At 44.5% G+C, this 14,389-nt stretch overlaps 1 protein-coding gene across 8 annotated transcripts in view; it reads left to right on the forward strand.

Annotated features, from left to right (window-relative positions):
- PTPN3 (protein tyrosine phosphatase non-receptor type 3) overlaps window positions 1–14,389 on the forward strand; it is a 110,712-nt gene that overhangs the window by 81,054 nt on the left and 15,269 nt on the right. For all 8 annotated transcript variants that reach the window (XM_032635747.1, XM_032635745.1, XM_032635744.1 and 5 more), the window contains 3 exons: window positions 2,377–2,537; window positions 13,676–13,766; window positions 14,048–14,109. In XM_032635747.1, coding sequence (XP_032491638.1) covers window positions 2,377–2,537; window positions 13,676–13,766; window positions 14,048–14,109 — 314 coding nt within the window. The remainder of the gene's footprint in view (window positions 1–2,376; window positions 2,538–13,675; window positions 13,767–14,047; window positions 14,110–14,389) is intronic.

Genomic DNA, 14,389 nt, shown 5'->3' on the forward strand with positions numbered 1-14,389 from the left:
CATTCCTCCCAGGCCCAACTCAGCCCACTTCGAACACCCCTTAGCTGCCTGGCCCTGTCTGCATTTGCATATTCAACCCTTCCTCGAAGGACCAGGTTACATTTTATTCATGTGCATTTGGTTTTTGTTGCAGAGGCAGTAAGCGGAGTAGGGCAGGAGCCTGGCTGCCTTGGGGCTCTTCGCACTCTGCCTCCTACTGGGTTCAGGGACCAAGTTTCTCACCCAATCTGTGTTTCAGTTTCCTCTAACGTAAAATGAGGATGACATAGTCGCTACCTCCAAGGGTCCCTCGGAAGATTAAATGATACTCATACTGGAAGGCATCAAAGATGCTGCCCAGTACTTGGTGGGCATTTGAAAGGCAACCTCTGTTGAATACAGCTGCTGTTATCGTTGTTGTCGTTGTTGTCATAAAGCAATAAGCCGAGTCCTCGCATCCTCCTTCCCAGCTCTCAAGTACTGCAGGTGAATGAAGTGTGCGACTCAAGCCCTGGCCCCGCATCTCCGTTCTGGCCTCACAGTTGTCGGCACAGCCCACGCCCCCCACATGCCTGCCTTCTCTGTTCCCACCGAAACTCCCAGTGCCAGCTCTCATCCCACCTCCTCCGTGAGGCCCTGCCAGATCTCTCCAGACTCCTACCCACCTCCTCCCACCACCCATCCCCACCAAACCCAGCTCCATGCTCGACACACAGTAGGTGTCACTAGTGACCGTAGCTGATGTCTCTGCAGCACCAGCAAAGTGCCTTTACTGTGTTAATTGCTTTGCGTAATTATCCTCTTCAACCCTTATAATGTTCTCGTAAGGTTGGTATTCTTACCCCCAAATGAGGAAGCCAACCACAGAGAGGTTAAGTAAGTTGCCGTGTGTCTGGTAAGGCCACGTGATAATAGAGAAGGAAGGAATCCAGCGATCGGGAGCAGGCCTCTCCATCCCATGAAGTGCCGTGTGACATGCTGGCCAATACAAGGGGCTGGAACGAGAGCACTCCGGCCGGGCCGGGGGGGAGGGGGTCCTCCACCAACCCATGGCAAAGGGCTGGCGCCTGTGTGAGGAGGGAAACAGATGTTTGTAGACGATGAGAGCTTAAAGAGCAGTGCCACTGATTTTCTATCACTGTAATGGTAAGTTCATTTTTAAAATACACATTCAAGTAAAAAATGAGTTGATTAAAAGAAAAATAGTAACATAGGGAATAGCAGATAGGACAGAAATCATGAAAATAAGCAGAAGATCTGAGCTTCTGTGGTCAGTGGAAAGAATGTGGTCTTTAGCGTCAGACATGTGGCCTGAATTCCCGTGTCCCACTCTGACAGGCTGGGTCACTTTGGACAGCTCTTTTGCCCTGTGAATCAGTGTCCTCATCTGTAAAATGGGAATAAAGACCGCTGGTTCAGAGTTGTGAGGATTCAGTTCAACTATGTGGAAAACACAAAAGTGGTTCCTTTCTTTCTCCTTTCCTGTTATCTTGAAGGCAGTGGGGAGTCATTGAAGGCTCTTGGGTAAGGGAAGTGACTTCTCTTCCTGCGTAGAAAGGGAACATTCAGAGATGATCCCAAAGTTTGAAGTGACTAGACAGAAAGAGGCACGTGAGGCTGGGAAGTATTGTGCATGGTTGGGGAGAGGGGGTCCTCTGTTTGTTTTTACCCGTATTGAGTCTGATGTGAAGGGAGATTTCCAAAGAGGAAGCACAGAGGAGACTAGAGATGTTTACCTGGGAGCCTCCCACCTAACAATGGCCTCGAGTTAGAGACTGACTGACTGAGCTCTGCGGGGCGGTGGTGGTGTGGAGAGAGGGTCAGACCCCGCACCAGTTTCCTGCGAAAATGCCTGTTTTAAGGGAGCAAATGAAAGGGACCGGAGAAGGAAGGAAGAGCAGGGGTAGAAGAATAACCAGGTCACAGAGAGCAAAGGGAGAAAATCTGTTTTCTTTAAAAACGTCCTTTCCCTTTCTCTTATCTTTGGCAAAAGCCTCTTGAGTACTAAACACCGTCATTTAAAACTAATCAGCAGGCTTCCCTGCTGGCGCAGTGGTTGAGAGCCCGCCTGCCGATGTAGGGGACACAGGTTCGTGCCCCGGTCTGGGAAGATCCCACATGCCGCGGAGCGGCTGGGCCCGTGAGCCATGGCCACTGAGCCTGCGTGTCCGGAGCCTGTGCTCCGCAACGGGAGAGGCATTTTGTATAATTAGTACATGTTGAATCATTCAACGAGAAGTTGTATCATTGGTGAAAATGATTACCATGTGCTTAATCACTTAATAAGATGTTTTAAACCATCTGCATTCACGTGTCATAAGACTAATTTGGGGGAGGAATCCCATCACCCAGCACGTGGCTGCACAAGCCAGACAAGCTCTTTCTTGTCCGCTACAGCTGTCCACTCGTTTGCTGATATCAAATCTGAAGATGAACTGAACCGGCTTTTCCCAGAGGCCATTTTCCCCGTGTGTCCGGAGGGTGGAGACACGCTGGAGGGATCCATGGAACAGCTAAAGAAGGGCCTCGAAAGCGGGACGGTGCTGATCCAGTTTGAGGTAAGAGACCCCCAGTGCCTCGGTGGGCTGCTCAGCTGCTGCCAGGTCATCTAAGTCACCAGGCAGCTGTGCTCATGGAAGGACCACAGAGGGACTCATGACCTCAGGGAGAAAGTGGGCTGGGGACCATGGCCCATCGCTTGCCCCCTGTTCTAGTAACGATCAGTAGTCATGGAGAAACGTCAGAAATCGAGGAGGTGGGACTCTGAGCATATTTAGCTGCCAACACAAAAGCTCAGAACGCTCGGCAGTCGAAGGTAGTGGAGAGGCGGCATGGGTGGGTGCAGAGGGATGATGGGGGAGCTGGGCCCCGTGAGGGCACAGGGCCTGGGCTTCCCAAGTCCCCCAGAACCGTGTGGACACGAAACCAAAGTCAGACCACGTGTTCCCTCCCCAGGAGCGACCTCTGCTCGTGGGATTGAGACTGTTGACAAAGGCACATGCAGAGACTTCACAAAACAAAGTAGGACCCAAGGAGACTGTGTTCACGTCAGCTTTACTGATCACTAACAGAATGAAAACACAATATGTTTGTCTTCCACATTTTTAAAAAGTTGTAGAAAACAGTAGTTCGTGCAGTAAAAAGGTAACAGAAGAGCACAGAGAAGCATAAAGTAGGGCAATGAAAGAAAACTGATCATGATTAATGACAACATACACAGTCTGGATCCCTAAATTAGGAGAGAGTCTCAGGTCAGATTCAAAAGCAGAAATCTGCGCTGCAAAGTTTATTAGAAAGTTGTATAAAGGAAAAAGTCACAGAAGCAAAAGTAGGATATTTATCAAATATATGTGACTGCATATTGATTCAGGAAAGCATGAGTAATGTGAGTATCAAACAAGAAGGAAGCAAAGCAGAGAGTCTTGAGTGAGAGAAAGGTTTATTCTATAATGGCGCAAGGAATAGAATGTAAATAAAATACATTATTAAAGCAATGTGTATTGAACAATAGTGAAAAGTGAAATCCACAAGGGAAAGGTGAATTGGCCCCACCAAAAACAATCAATAGGGAATTTTGAACTTAACAGCCTTGACAGATAATATAGACAAAAAATAAGCTGAAATCAGGATAAGAGGATAGGAATAATATAGTTACTTGGATGGAATTGATAGACATATACTGAACATCTACAAAGAGAGAGAGCTCTTCTTTCCAGTTGCCTGCAGGAGGCTAGGTAGGCTTAAGATTTTAAAAGAAGAAAATGTAGAAGTTGTATTCTCTGGCTCTGCATCGCAAAAAAGCTCAAAATTGAGACATACTTTTTTTTTTTTTTTTTTTTTTTTATGCGTTACGCGGGCCTCTCACTGTTGTGGCCTCTCCCGTTGCGGAGGACAGGCTCCGGACGCGCAGGCTCAGCGGCCATGGCCCACGGGCCCAGCCGCTCCGCGGCATGTGGGATCCTCCCAGACCGGGGCACGAACCCGTGTCCCCTGCATCGGCAGGCGGACTCTCAACCACTGCGCCACCAGGGAAGCCCCGAGACATACTTTTTTAAAAATTTTATTTTATTTTATTTATTTTTGGATGCATTGGGTCTTCATTGCTGCACGTGTGGGGTCTTCATCGCTGCACGTGTGGGGTCTTCATCGCTGCACGCGGGTTTTCTCTAGTTGCAGTGAGCGGGGGCTGCTCTTCGTTGCGGTGCGTAGGCCTTTCATTGCGGTGGCTTCTCTTGCTGCGGAGCATGGGCTCTAGGTGCGAGGGCTTCAGTAGTTGTGGGTCACGGGCTCTAGAACACAGGCTTAGTAGGTGTGGCACACAGGCTTAGTTGCTTCGCAGCATGTGGGATCTTCCTGGACCAAGGCTCGAACCCGTGTTCCTTGCATTGGCAAGCGGATTCTTAACCACTGCGCCACCAGGGAAGCCCCGAGACAAACATTTTAAACACTAAAACTCAATTTTTTTTTTTTTTTTTTTTTTTTGCCGTACGCGGGCCTCTCACTGTCGTGGCCTCTCCCATTGCGGAGCACAGGCTCCGGACGCACGGGCTCAGCGGCCATGGCTCACGGGCCCAGCCACTCTGCGGCATGTGGGATCTTCCCAGACCGGGGCATGAACCCGTGTCCCCTGCATCGGCAGGCGGACTCTCAACCACTGCGCCACCAGGGAAGCCCAAACTCAATTATTTTTAAACACTCTCCAAAATAATTGAAACAAGGAACACTTAAAAGCCAGAATATATCAGTTTTATTCTTTTTGGAGGGAGTTGGAAGGGAAAGTCAGAGGGGAACGGCACTGTGGAGTCATTTGTTCTTTCATTCAACGAGTATTAGGTATTCACCATGTGCCAAATGCTAGATCAGGAGCACAGCGAGGGAAGGAGAAGGGGGATTTCTGACCCCAAGGAGCTTACGGTCTAATTTTGGTATATTTGTGGGAATGTATCACGAGTCCCAGCAACAGCTAAAGACCAAGATAGGGTGAGATTTCATTCCACAGACTGTATGTTCTGTAGGGACTGGAGGTGAGAGGATTCCAGGAGGTCCTCTGGGTGAGATGTAGTGTTAATAGAGGGTGGATGGGATTAAGTGTGGAGGGGAGGGTATTCCAGGAGGGTCACAGCCTCCTGGACCCTAATGCAGACTAAGCTCAGAGGGTGTCAGGTAGGGAAACAGGCCTCCCGGGGGTGAGCAGCGCTCAAGGAGTCCTGGGAGATGTCTCCAGGTGATGGAAGCCCTTCACCCAAGACGAACCGGATCTCTTTGATAAGATTGTCCACAAGGAGGCGCTGTGGGCTCTTGGTGAGGAAAAAGACGGTGCCTGGTCTTGACCGATGCTCCAGAAAATCCCCTCCACTTTCATGTTTTACATATGGGAATCCCCTATCAGGTTTTCCTTGAACAATGTTCATTGAAATTCATTAGGAAGATAAAAAATGCTTTAGAAAGAAGCGCCCACTTGTCCCCCTGTGTTTTTAAGTATTATTTCTCAAAGGGTGACACCCTGACCATCTGTATGGATATCACCTGAGGAGCTTGTTTAAACGGGCCCAGCCCTTAGCTACTGAATCAGCCACACTGGGAGGGGGCCTGGATATTGTTTCTTAACAAGATCACCAGAAGGTTTTAATGCACAAGCTGATCCTGCGGATGGGAGGGTAAAGATCGTACCAGAACCATTGTCGCGCTGCTGCCCATCCTAAGTCCTGCCTTTAGAGCTTATGGTTGGACTAGAGGAGAAATAAGATATGGAGAACATAGAACTTTTAGGGTTAAATTTTAGTATGTACACATTTCCTTCATTTAGTTTAAACATTTCCTAGAAATTCAGTCGAAAAACCTTCTTTGGCTTAACTCACGGAGCTTGTTCTCCTAACAGCTGTAGAGGCTTTGTGTAATTATATAGGTAACAACAACGTGCTGTTTCTACGTGAGAGTTGTTAGAATAGCATGACATCAGAGCTAGAAAAGATCTGAGATGCTGTCTAGCCACGTGGAGCCAAGCAGGCTTCAAATCCTGACTCTACCACTCATTTCCTGTGTGACCTCAGGCACATCCCTTAACCTCTGTAGCCTCTACTTCCCCATCTGTAAATTGGGTATTTTGTGGGCTGGTTGTAAGAGTTAGATGAGATAAATATTTAATGCGTTGTCTGACGCACAGTCAGGGTGCCAAAAGCAACAACTATTATCATTTATAAATAGAGGAGTCTAAAGAACCTGCCCAGTCCACACAAGAGGTGGAACCCAGCACTGTCTGACTCCCAGAGTCTCGGCTATTCTGGTTCCCCACCTGCTTCTCCTCCAGTGCCGTCAGCAGGTGGGCGGCTTGGCTGTCGGAGGCTGTGCTCTGAACGGGAGCAGGAAGTGGGCGCTGGTTCCTAGCAGGTGCCGATGCCACCCACTCCGCAGCACAAAGGGCCTGTCCTGGGGTAGCTGGGCAGTGGATGGAATCCCTTTTGCAATGACAAGCTGGTTTTCAGCAAAGCTTGCTTTGAAGCATTTTCTTCATTAATGGAATTCCCCTGTCCCTCCCATGGCTTTCAGAAACAATTACAAATGTGTTCCAGAAAGCGTTTGGTCCCAGCTATAATAAAATCATGCTTAATAATTAGCATTTCTATAGCACTTTGGAGTCTACCAAGTGTGTCTCACATATGTTGTCTCAGTTGACTCTCACAGCAATTCCGTGAGACAGATATGGCCAGAATTATTTGGATCACTCCTTTATAAGTGGAGAGAACAAGGCTCAGAGGCTAGGGAACTTGCCCAGTGTCACCCAGCTGGGCAGGGACAGAGCTGGGATTAGAATCTATGTTGAAAAGTCCATTGTCAGAACTCACCAGGTATGACCCAGTTCTTCACTCAACCTCTGATATGAGCCCTTCCCTCCAGGAGCTACACAGTGTGAGCTACTCAGTGTGGGCAGTTTGCCAGCATTTGTGACCAGCCTCGAACTGCCTAAATACTGTGTTCAGGCAAGGTAGGGCGTCCCTCTGTCTCTCGTATAAAGGCGCCCAGACTTGGGGTTCACAAGGCTCCAAGTCCATTACCACCTCCAGGATGCTCTCCTCTAAAGAACTCGTTGCCTCAGCCCCAGGGTCATTCCTTCCTGAGAGTAATTTGTGGCTCATTTCATGCTTTTTCCCTGAGTTGAGCTTTCTGTTTAGGCAAGGGAAAGGGTGTGCATTTGGTATAGACAGTGCTGGATAAAAGCTAAGTGATGATGTTAACTGTCCTTTGAGAACTGGTTTCCCAGCAAGCAAAGGCCCCTTGTGCTCAGCCTCATCCAATGGCCTTGCAAGCTCTTTGGAGACTTGTGGAATGCAGTTGATAGAAAATGAGAAACATTTATCCTCCCACCTCTCAGGACTGACGAGTTAGAGCAGTGGCTACAAGGCTCCACCAGCGGTCGAGTCAAACTCGGATACCCCCGCCCCTCCCACCTCAGCATCTTCCCTCTTTGCCAAAACCAGAAGCCATCTTTTTCTCTCTTCTGACCACTGTTTCTCCCGAACCCACTCCTACATCATCCACTGTAAGAAACATCCATTCCTGTCAAAACAGGTGACTTACTGGTCGCTGTGATCATTATAAAAGTTGATTTGGAAGGACAAAGGCAGCTGAAGACTTACACATGTAGGTGTACCTTCAAGATTAGAGCTCATACTAAAAGTTTGTTTTTAATTTTTCAAAAAAATTTTTTTTCTTTTAAGAAAGGCAGACATTATCAAGTATAACACTTGGAATACAGGGAGCGAACTGCGGGCTTTGGAATGACCACGTGAGTGGCCTTTACATTTCAAGTGCCGGGGACCAATATAAAGGAATTGCCACCCCACCTCATTGTCAAGTATTTATCTGTGAAAGGGACGCTGCAAGAATACTTGAGTATGCCAGCACTGGGATCTGCATTTGGTACTGTGACTTAAAGTAGCACTGTTAAAAATAATAATAAAGTAGCACTATTGAAAGTCCCCAGATCGCCAGCAACAATGTCAGTTCACTTCAGCAAACCTTTACAGGAAGGTAGAGAGAAACTCTGAGTACCCCGTCAGCAGTGTCCTTGCTCCCTGACTGCGTCTGTCAGGTACAAGGGAAGGTGGAAGTCCCCAGTGTGGACGAGCTGTCCGTGATGTACCAGGCACAATGCTGGCCTAGGGTTTATGGTGGTGAACAGAACAAACAAGACACCTGCCTTCATGGAGACCACAGTTTAGTGCTTGATACAGAAGCACAGTAAATAACTGTTTTGAAAGTCGTTGCCCTGCACTAGACTCTGGGTCATTGCCAAGGGCATGCGAGGGAGTCCGTTTCTACTATTTGCTCTCCTTACTCATTGTCCCTTCCAGTCCCTCCTTTTTTTGTGTCTTTTCCTTTTTTCTTCCCCCTTCTTGGGTTCTCAGTCTTCAAGAACTCCACTGAGAATTCCCCCTTCATCTGGTTGTGCAGTTGATGGGGTGCTTGCTTCCACTGTGCCAGCCCTTGCCAGCATCCACTGGTTGGAGCCAATTGGGTGTCCAAAGCCTTTATCTGAGCGATGTGAGCAGGTTTCACATCTTTGGTTGGGCCAGAAGTCTGAGGAGATCAGAGTCATCTCCTGATGCCCTCTCTCTACTTTTAGATGATTTTTTCAAAGGAGGAATGTTTAAACTGGAAAACTGTATGTCTTATCCATCCCCGAACTGTGCTGGTCAACTCCAGCTCCCACTGTTCAGTTCTTGTCTTTGGAGGCCAGAGCCGGTGATATTGATGCTGCAATTTAAATACGGTTGTTCCATAGCAAACCCTCTCAGCTGACCTTCTTACAATTCACCCTTACTCTCACAGCTGCTTAGAACTACACTCTGATATGATGAGAACAAAGCATATGAGGACATAAAAATTAAGATTTTAATGAAACTAAGTGATCTTATAACCCTCTGTCCCTGTGACCTTCTCCAGCCTCCGGATTGCTCTCATTCTAGGGCAGAATTTAAGGGACCTTAAAGACTAGGAGCTCTTGCCTGCTTCACATACCTTTAGCCCAAGAATGAACAAAGCAAACTGTGTCATTCCAATGAGCAGTTCTTGAAAGAGCCTTTTCTCAATTTCTGGCTAATATAATAGTCTTCATAATAGCTCATTACCTCCCATCCCTGATCCTTCCAGAAAGATATATCTGTGTTTCCAGCACATCACTGTCTACTCCGGGCCACCCTTCTCTGGGCAGTGTTTTCACACCCAGCCTGCCATGCAGCTCACAAGGTCTGGAGAAGAGTCCATAAATTGAAAGAACTTGAAAACCAACTGCTAACACCTTCAGAAACTAAGTGTGTGAATAGCACTGAAGCAATTCAGTGGGAATAGGGTTCAGTGTTAGCCTTGGCAAGGCAGGCATAAAAATGAGTGTGTTGTCAACCCTTCTAAAGGCAAAAAAAAAAAAAAAAAAAATCTTAGCTTTATTCAGCCAACTTTTTGTAAAAAAATTTTAATTATATATATATATTTCTTTTGTTGTAGTTCTTTTTTTTTTTTATTTTTGCGGTACGCGGGCCTCTCACCGTTGCGGCCTCTCCCATTGCGGAGCGCAGGCTCAGCGGCCATGGCTCACGGGCCCAGCCGCTCCGCAGCATGTGGGATCTTCCCGGACCAGGGCACAAACCCGTGTCCCCTGCATTGGCAGGCGGACTCTGTAGTTCTTTTTCTTACTTCAGTCATTTGAATTTTTTATATAAATTTATTTATTTGTTTATTTATTTATTTTTGGCTGCGTTCAGTCTTCATTGCTGTTGTTGTGGTGCATGGGCTTCACATTGCGGTGGCTTCTCTTGTTGCAGAGCACAGGCTCTAGGCACACGGGCTTCAGCAGTTGCAGCATGCAGGCTCGGTAGTTGTGGCACACGGGCTTAGTTGCTCTGCGGCATGTGGGATCTTCCCAGACCAGGGCTGGAACCCGTGTCCCCTGCATTGGCAGGTGGATTCTTAACCACTGTGCCACCAGGGAAGTCCCCAGTCATTTGAATTTTTAAAAATTCACGTTGTAATAATTCAAGTAATTCAGAAATAGCCAAAGTAAAATTAATTGTTTTCTGACCCCACCCCTCCTTTAGCTTCTCTCTCTGTTGTAATTTACAGATAATAATTTGGTGTGTATCCTTGCATACTTGTTCCAGTGATCTTGCAAATATATTTTATACACACACATACATAAGTGCACACACATATGTTATATACACATTGTACGTATGCTGTTATGTGTAGAAATGGGATCACCATTGTATTATTCTGTGACTTGCATTTTTCACTTAAATAGATGAGTGGAATCTGTACTTTTAGTCTATCTTATTCTATTACTTGCACATAATTTTGTGGTATAACTATATCAGAATTTAAGTCAAGACTTTTCCCTGTTGGGAAATATTCAGGCTGTTTCCAGTTTTCTGCCAAAGAAAATATTTTGCCACCAATAAATTTCTTTGATATGTATCTTTGTGCATTTCTGTCAGATAAAGCCCAGGGTGTGCATATTTAAAAATTTGAAGACAGTGCTATAGTACTTTATTTTGTATTTTATTTTTAATACTTTACAATCCTATCAACAGATCATTACTGCTGAGGTACATTTATATCCTTGTTGTGATTAAAGCCTTTTGCTAGATCTATGCTCTTCCGCTAGACCATCTCAAGTTGATTACATTTACACTTTTGGTGGTTTTTTTTTTTTTTGGTGCGTTGGGTCTTTGTTGCGGTGTGCAGGCTCTCATTGCGGTGGCTTCTCTTGTTGCGGAGCTCAGGCTCTAGGCGTTCAGGCTTCAATAGTTGCAGCACATGGGCTCAGTAGTTGTGGCTCCTGGGCTCTAGAGTGCAGGCTCAGTTGTTGTGGCTCGAGGGCCTAGTTGCTCTGCGGCATGTGGGATCTTCCGAGACCAGGGCTCGAACTTGTGGCCCCTACATTGGCAGGCAGATTCTCAACCACTGCAGCACCAGGGAGGCCCTATGCTTTTGTTATTTGGAAAAGAAAAACTTTTTACCTCCAGGTTAGCTTTACTGGTTATATTCACTCAATTGGATTTCACTTCTGTGCAGTTAGTCAGTTAGAACCAAATTTTCATTTAGGGGAATTTGACTCAGATATTCTCCTCCTCCCAGAATCAAACCAAAACTTTTAATAAATCAAGAATTTATTTTAAGAAGGAGCCCAGAGAGTTCATTAAAGCTCACAGACCTTTAAGAAGTTGCTTAGTGGCTACTTGATTGTTATGAACTGAAATTGTAAAGATGGTTAATAGTTGAGCCTAGGGAAAGATTGGAAATTTTGAACATTTGGAAAATGTATGAGACATAACATAATCATCATTACCAAAAATGTCTATGCTAATTCTCTCCTGGTGATTTCTGTGCAATTGTTTAATAAAAGAACTAATAAGAGAAAAAACAGACCAACAGAGGCTGGTTTATAAAGCAAGAAATACAATTTGCAAAAATATACAGGGAAAGACATTGTTCCACCTCCCTATTCAAATTGTAAACACATTTTAGTTGATGATACTGGCTGCAATTTGGTGGACTAACCATTCTCATACACCCCTGGAGGGCAACTCCATTTTGTGTGTGTGTGTGTGTGTATCAAAGTCCTCAAAAATATGCTTTAATGCAGTAATTCTCTTCCTGGGAGTTTATAGCAGCAAAAAATTGAAAACAGTCTAATCAAGAAGTAGAATAAAAGTTAAACTATGAAAACCTTATAGATTATTGAGCCAGTAAAAATCATGTGTATAGAGAATACTTCAAGTATTTAAATGACACAGGGAACTAGACACTATATAATAAGTGGGGAAAACAGCCTTCAAAATTATAGTGGTATTTCCCAGGACATGTCTTGTGAGACATGAGATCCTCCATGGCCAAATTAGCTTGAGAAATGCTTAGCTAATCAGAATTTAATAAGGTTATGCATTACAGGACTTGTCGTCTTAGAGATTCATAGAACATAACGTGACTTGTAGTATTTCCCAAATTTCCTTGACCTTGAAACTTTTTCTAAGCAATACCTAGTAGCTTCTTTCAGATACTTGGGTTCTATAGAACATAATATGGAAAGTGCTAATAAATGTTCAGTCTCATTTTTTGTTTTTAAAAACATAGTGATATCTGTATATTTTATGTGTTTACATATATAATTACATATGTTTGTATACATGTGTGTGTGAAAAAAAAAGCTGGAGAAGATAGATGAAGAAGGTCATCTCAGGACTTCCCTGGTGGCGCAGTGGTTAAGAATCCGCCTGCCAATGCAGGGGACACGGCTTTTAGCCCTAGTCTTGAAAGATCTGACATGCCGTGGAACAACTAAGCCCATGCACCACAACTGCTGAGCCCACGTGCCGCAACTACTGAAGCCCGTGCGCCTAGGGCCCATGCTCCGCAACAACAGAAGCCACAGCAATAAGAAGCCCGCTCACTGCAACAAAGAGTAGCCACTGTTCGCCGCAACTAGAGAAAGCCCGCCCGCAGCAACGAAGACCCAATGCAGTCTAAATAAATAAATAAAATTTTTAAAAAAACAGGTCATCTCAGGGTTGTGAAATTACTGGTAACTTTTTTCTTTATATTAGTCTGAATTTCTTAAATTTTCTGCAAAAAAAAAAAAATCACTTCCAACACTGAAAAAAAAGTTGTTTTTAAATTCCCATTAAGTTAACTAAAATCCACTGGTGAATAGTGTTTCACACTCTAGTTTGAAGTGGGGGGACACAGTTGCATAGAAAAGAAAACTCAAAAGGGCAAGGGGAAACTTTGAGAGGGGATGGATGTCTCTTACGCCTTTATGGTGGTGATGGTTTTATGGGCGTATACTTATCCCCAAACTCATCGAGTTGTACGTTAACTATATACCACTTTTTACATGTCAGTCATACCTCAATAAAATGTCACTTCAAATAAAAAAACTCAAGCATTGGCGTCAGATCTGGGTTCAGCCTCTGGTTTTAATCTTGAGCAAAGCATTTAATCTCTGCCTCTCACTTAAAAAATAAGAATACTATTAATACCTCTCACAGAGCTGTTGTCAACATCACATCAGGTACAGTACGAATGTGTCTAATATGTGCTTGTAAATGTGCAAAGATGGTTTTAACTAAAGTATTCACTAATGATTGCATGTATAGGGAAATACCTCTTGAAATGAATGTTTAAATGAACTTTACTATGTATTGGAATAGATGTTTTTACTGTGGGAGTATACTTCTGAAATGAATGAAATGAAACGCTCTTGTTCTTAGCAAAGAATATGGTTCACTCTATTAAATTGGAGGGAAGTGTTTTTAGACTAATATAAATGATTTCCATTTAATTTTTAGTCAGAATTCTTTCTTTTTCTCTACTTGCTTTTAGCTCTTGTCAAATAATTGTCATAAAGATGAGGTTTTACTTACTGTGATCCATTATCTGTGACTCACACCCCTGCTTATGACTTTTCCTCAAAGATCATCGTGTTAAAAAAAAAATTATTGAAGAATTTAGTCAGTTTCTCATGGGATTGTAGAATTTCTTATTGGGAAGATTTTTCTCTTAATATATGAAATCACTGTTAAATGTTAAGATTTTGGTGCTGTGACTGGTAAACTTTACTGATGAAGTATATTTTCACACTCTCTCCATAGCTGTTTTTTGCAATGTTTTTTTTCGTGTTTTTACTTCTCTATTTGTCATTTAGCAACTCTACAGAAAGAAGCCTGGTTTGGCCATCACATTTGCAAAGCTGCCTCAAAATTTGGACAAAAACCGATATAAAGATGTATTGCCTTGTGAGTATCCGGCGTGAATACCTCCTCCCCGCTACCACACACACACTGAGATAATGTTTCCCTTTTTAAAACAGATTGTCTGGTATTCTGGAACGATTTTCAGTGTGTCTGTAAACACCACCGTCTTTACTGCAGCCATTTCAAACTCTGAACAGTTGGGGAATAGTGTTTATGCTAATGAGGCGAGAGCTGCAGATGGGGCTGGGAACTGAACTCTTGTTTACTTGGTGCGATAAAAATAACACTAGGAATAATCAGTAAATGTCTTGCTCTCCCCACAGATGACACCACCCGGGTATTATTGCAGAGAAACGAAGATTATATTAATGCGAGTTACGTGAACGTAAGTTAAAAATCTGGATCGTGAGAAAAAGCACATTAATCACTGCCACAAGCGTGACAGTGGTGTGTGAGGTGCTTCGCATTTGGCGAAGTGCTTTCCCGTTCACCCCCTCATTTCATCACCACAGCAGCCATTGAGGGAAGGCAAAATAGTCTCATTTTACAGAGGATGAAACTAAGGTTCAGAGACATTTAATAATTTGAAAAGTCACAAAGCTAACGGAAGGTGAGACCAAAACTCAGATCCTGTGTCTCTGACTCCATCATCCACATGCCTTCTG

Source organism: Phocoena sinus, chromosome 6 (assembly GCF_008692025.1).
Source record: "Phocoena sinus isolate mPhoSin1 chromosome 6, mPhoSin1.pri, whole genome shotgun sequence".
Classification (NCBI taxonomy): domain Eukaryota; kingdom Metazoa; phylum Chordata; class Mammalia; order Artiodactyla; family Phocoenidae; genus Phocoena; species Phocoena sinus.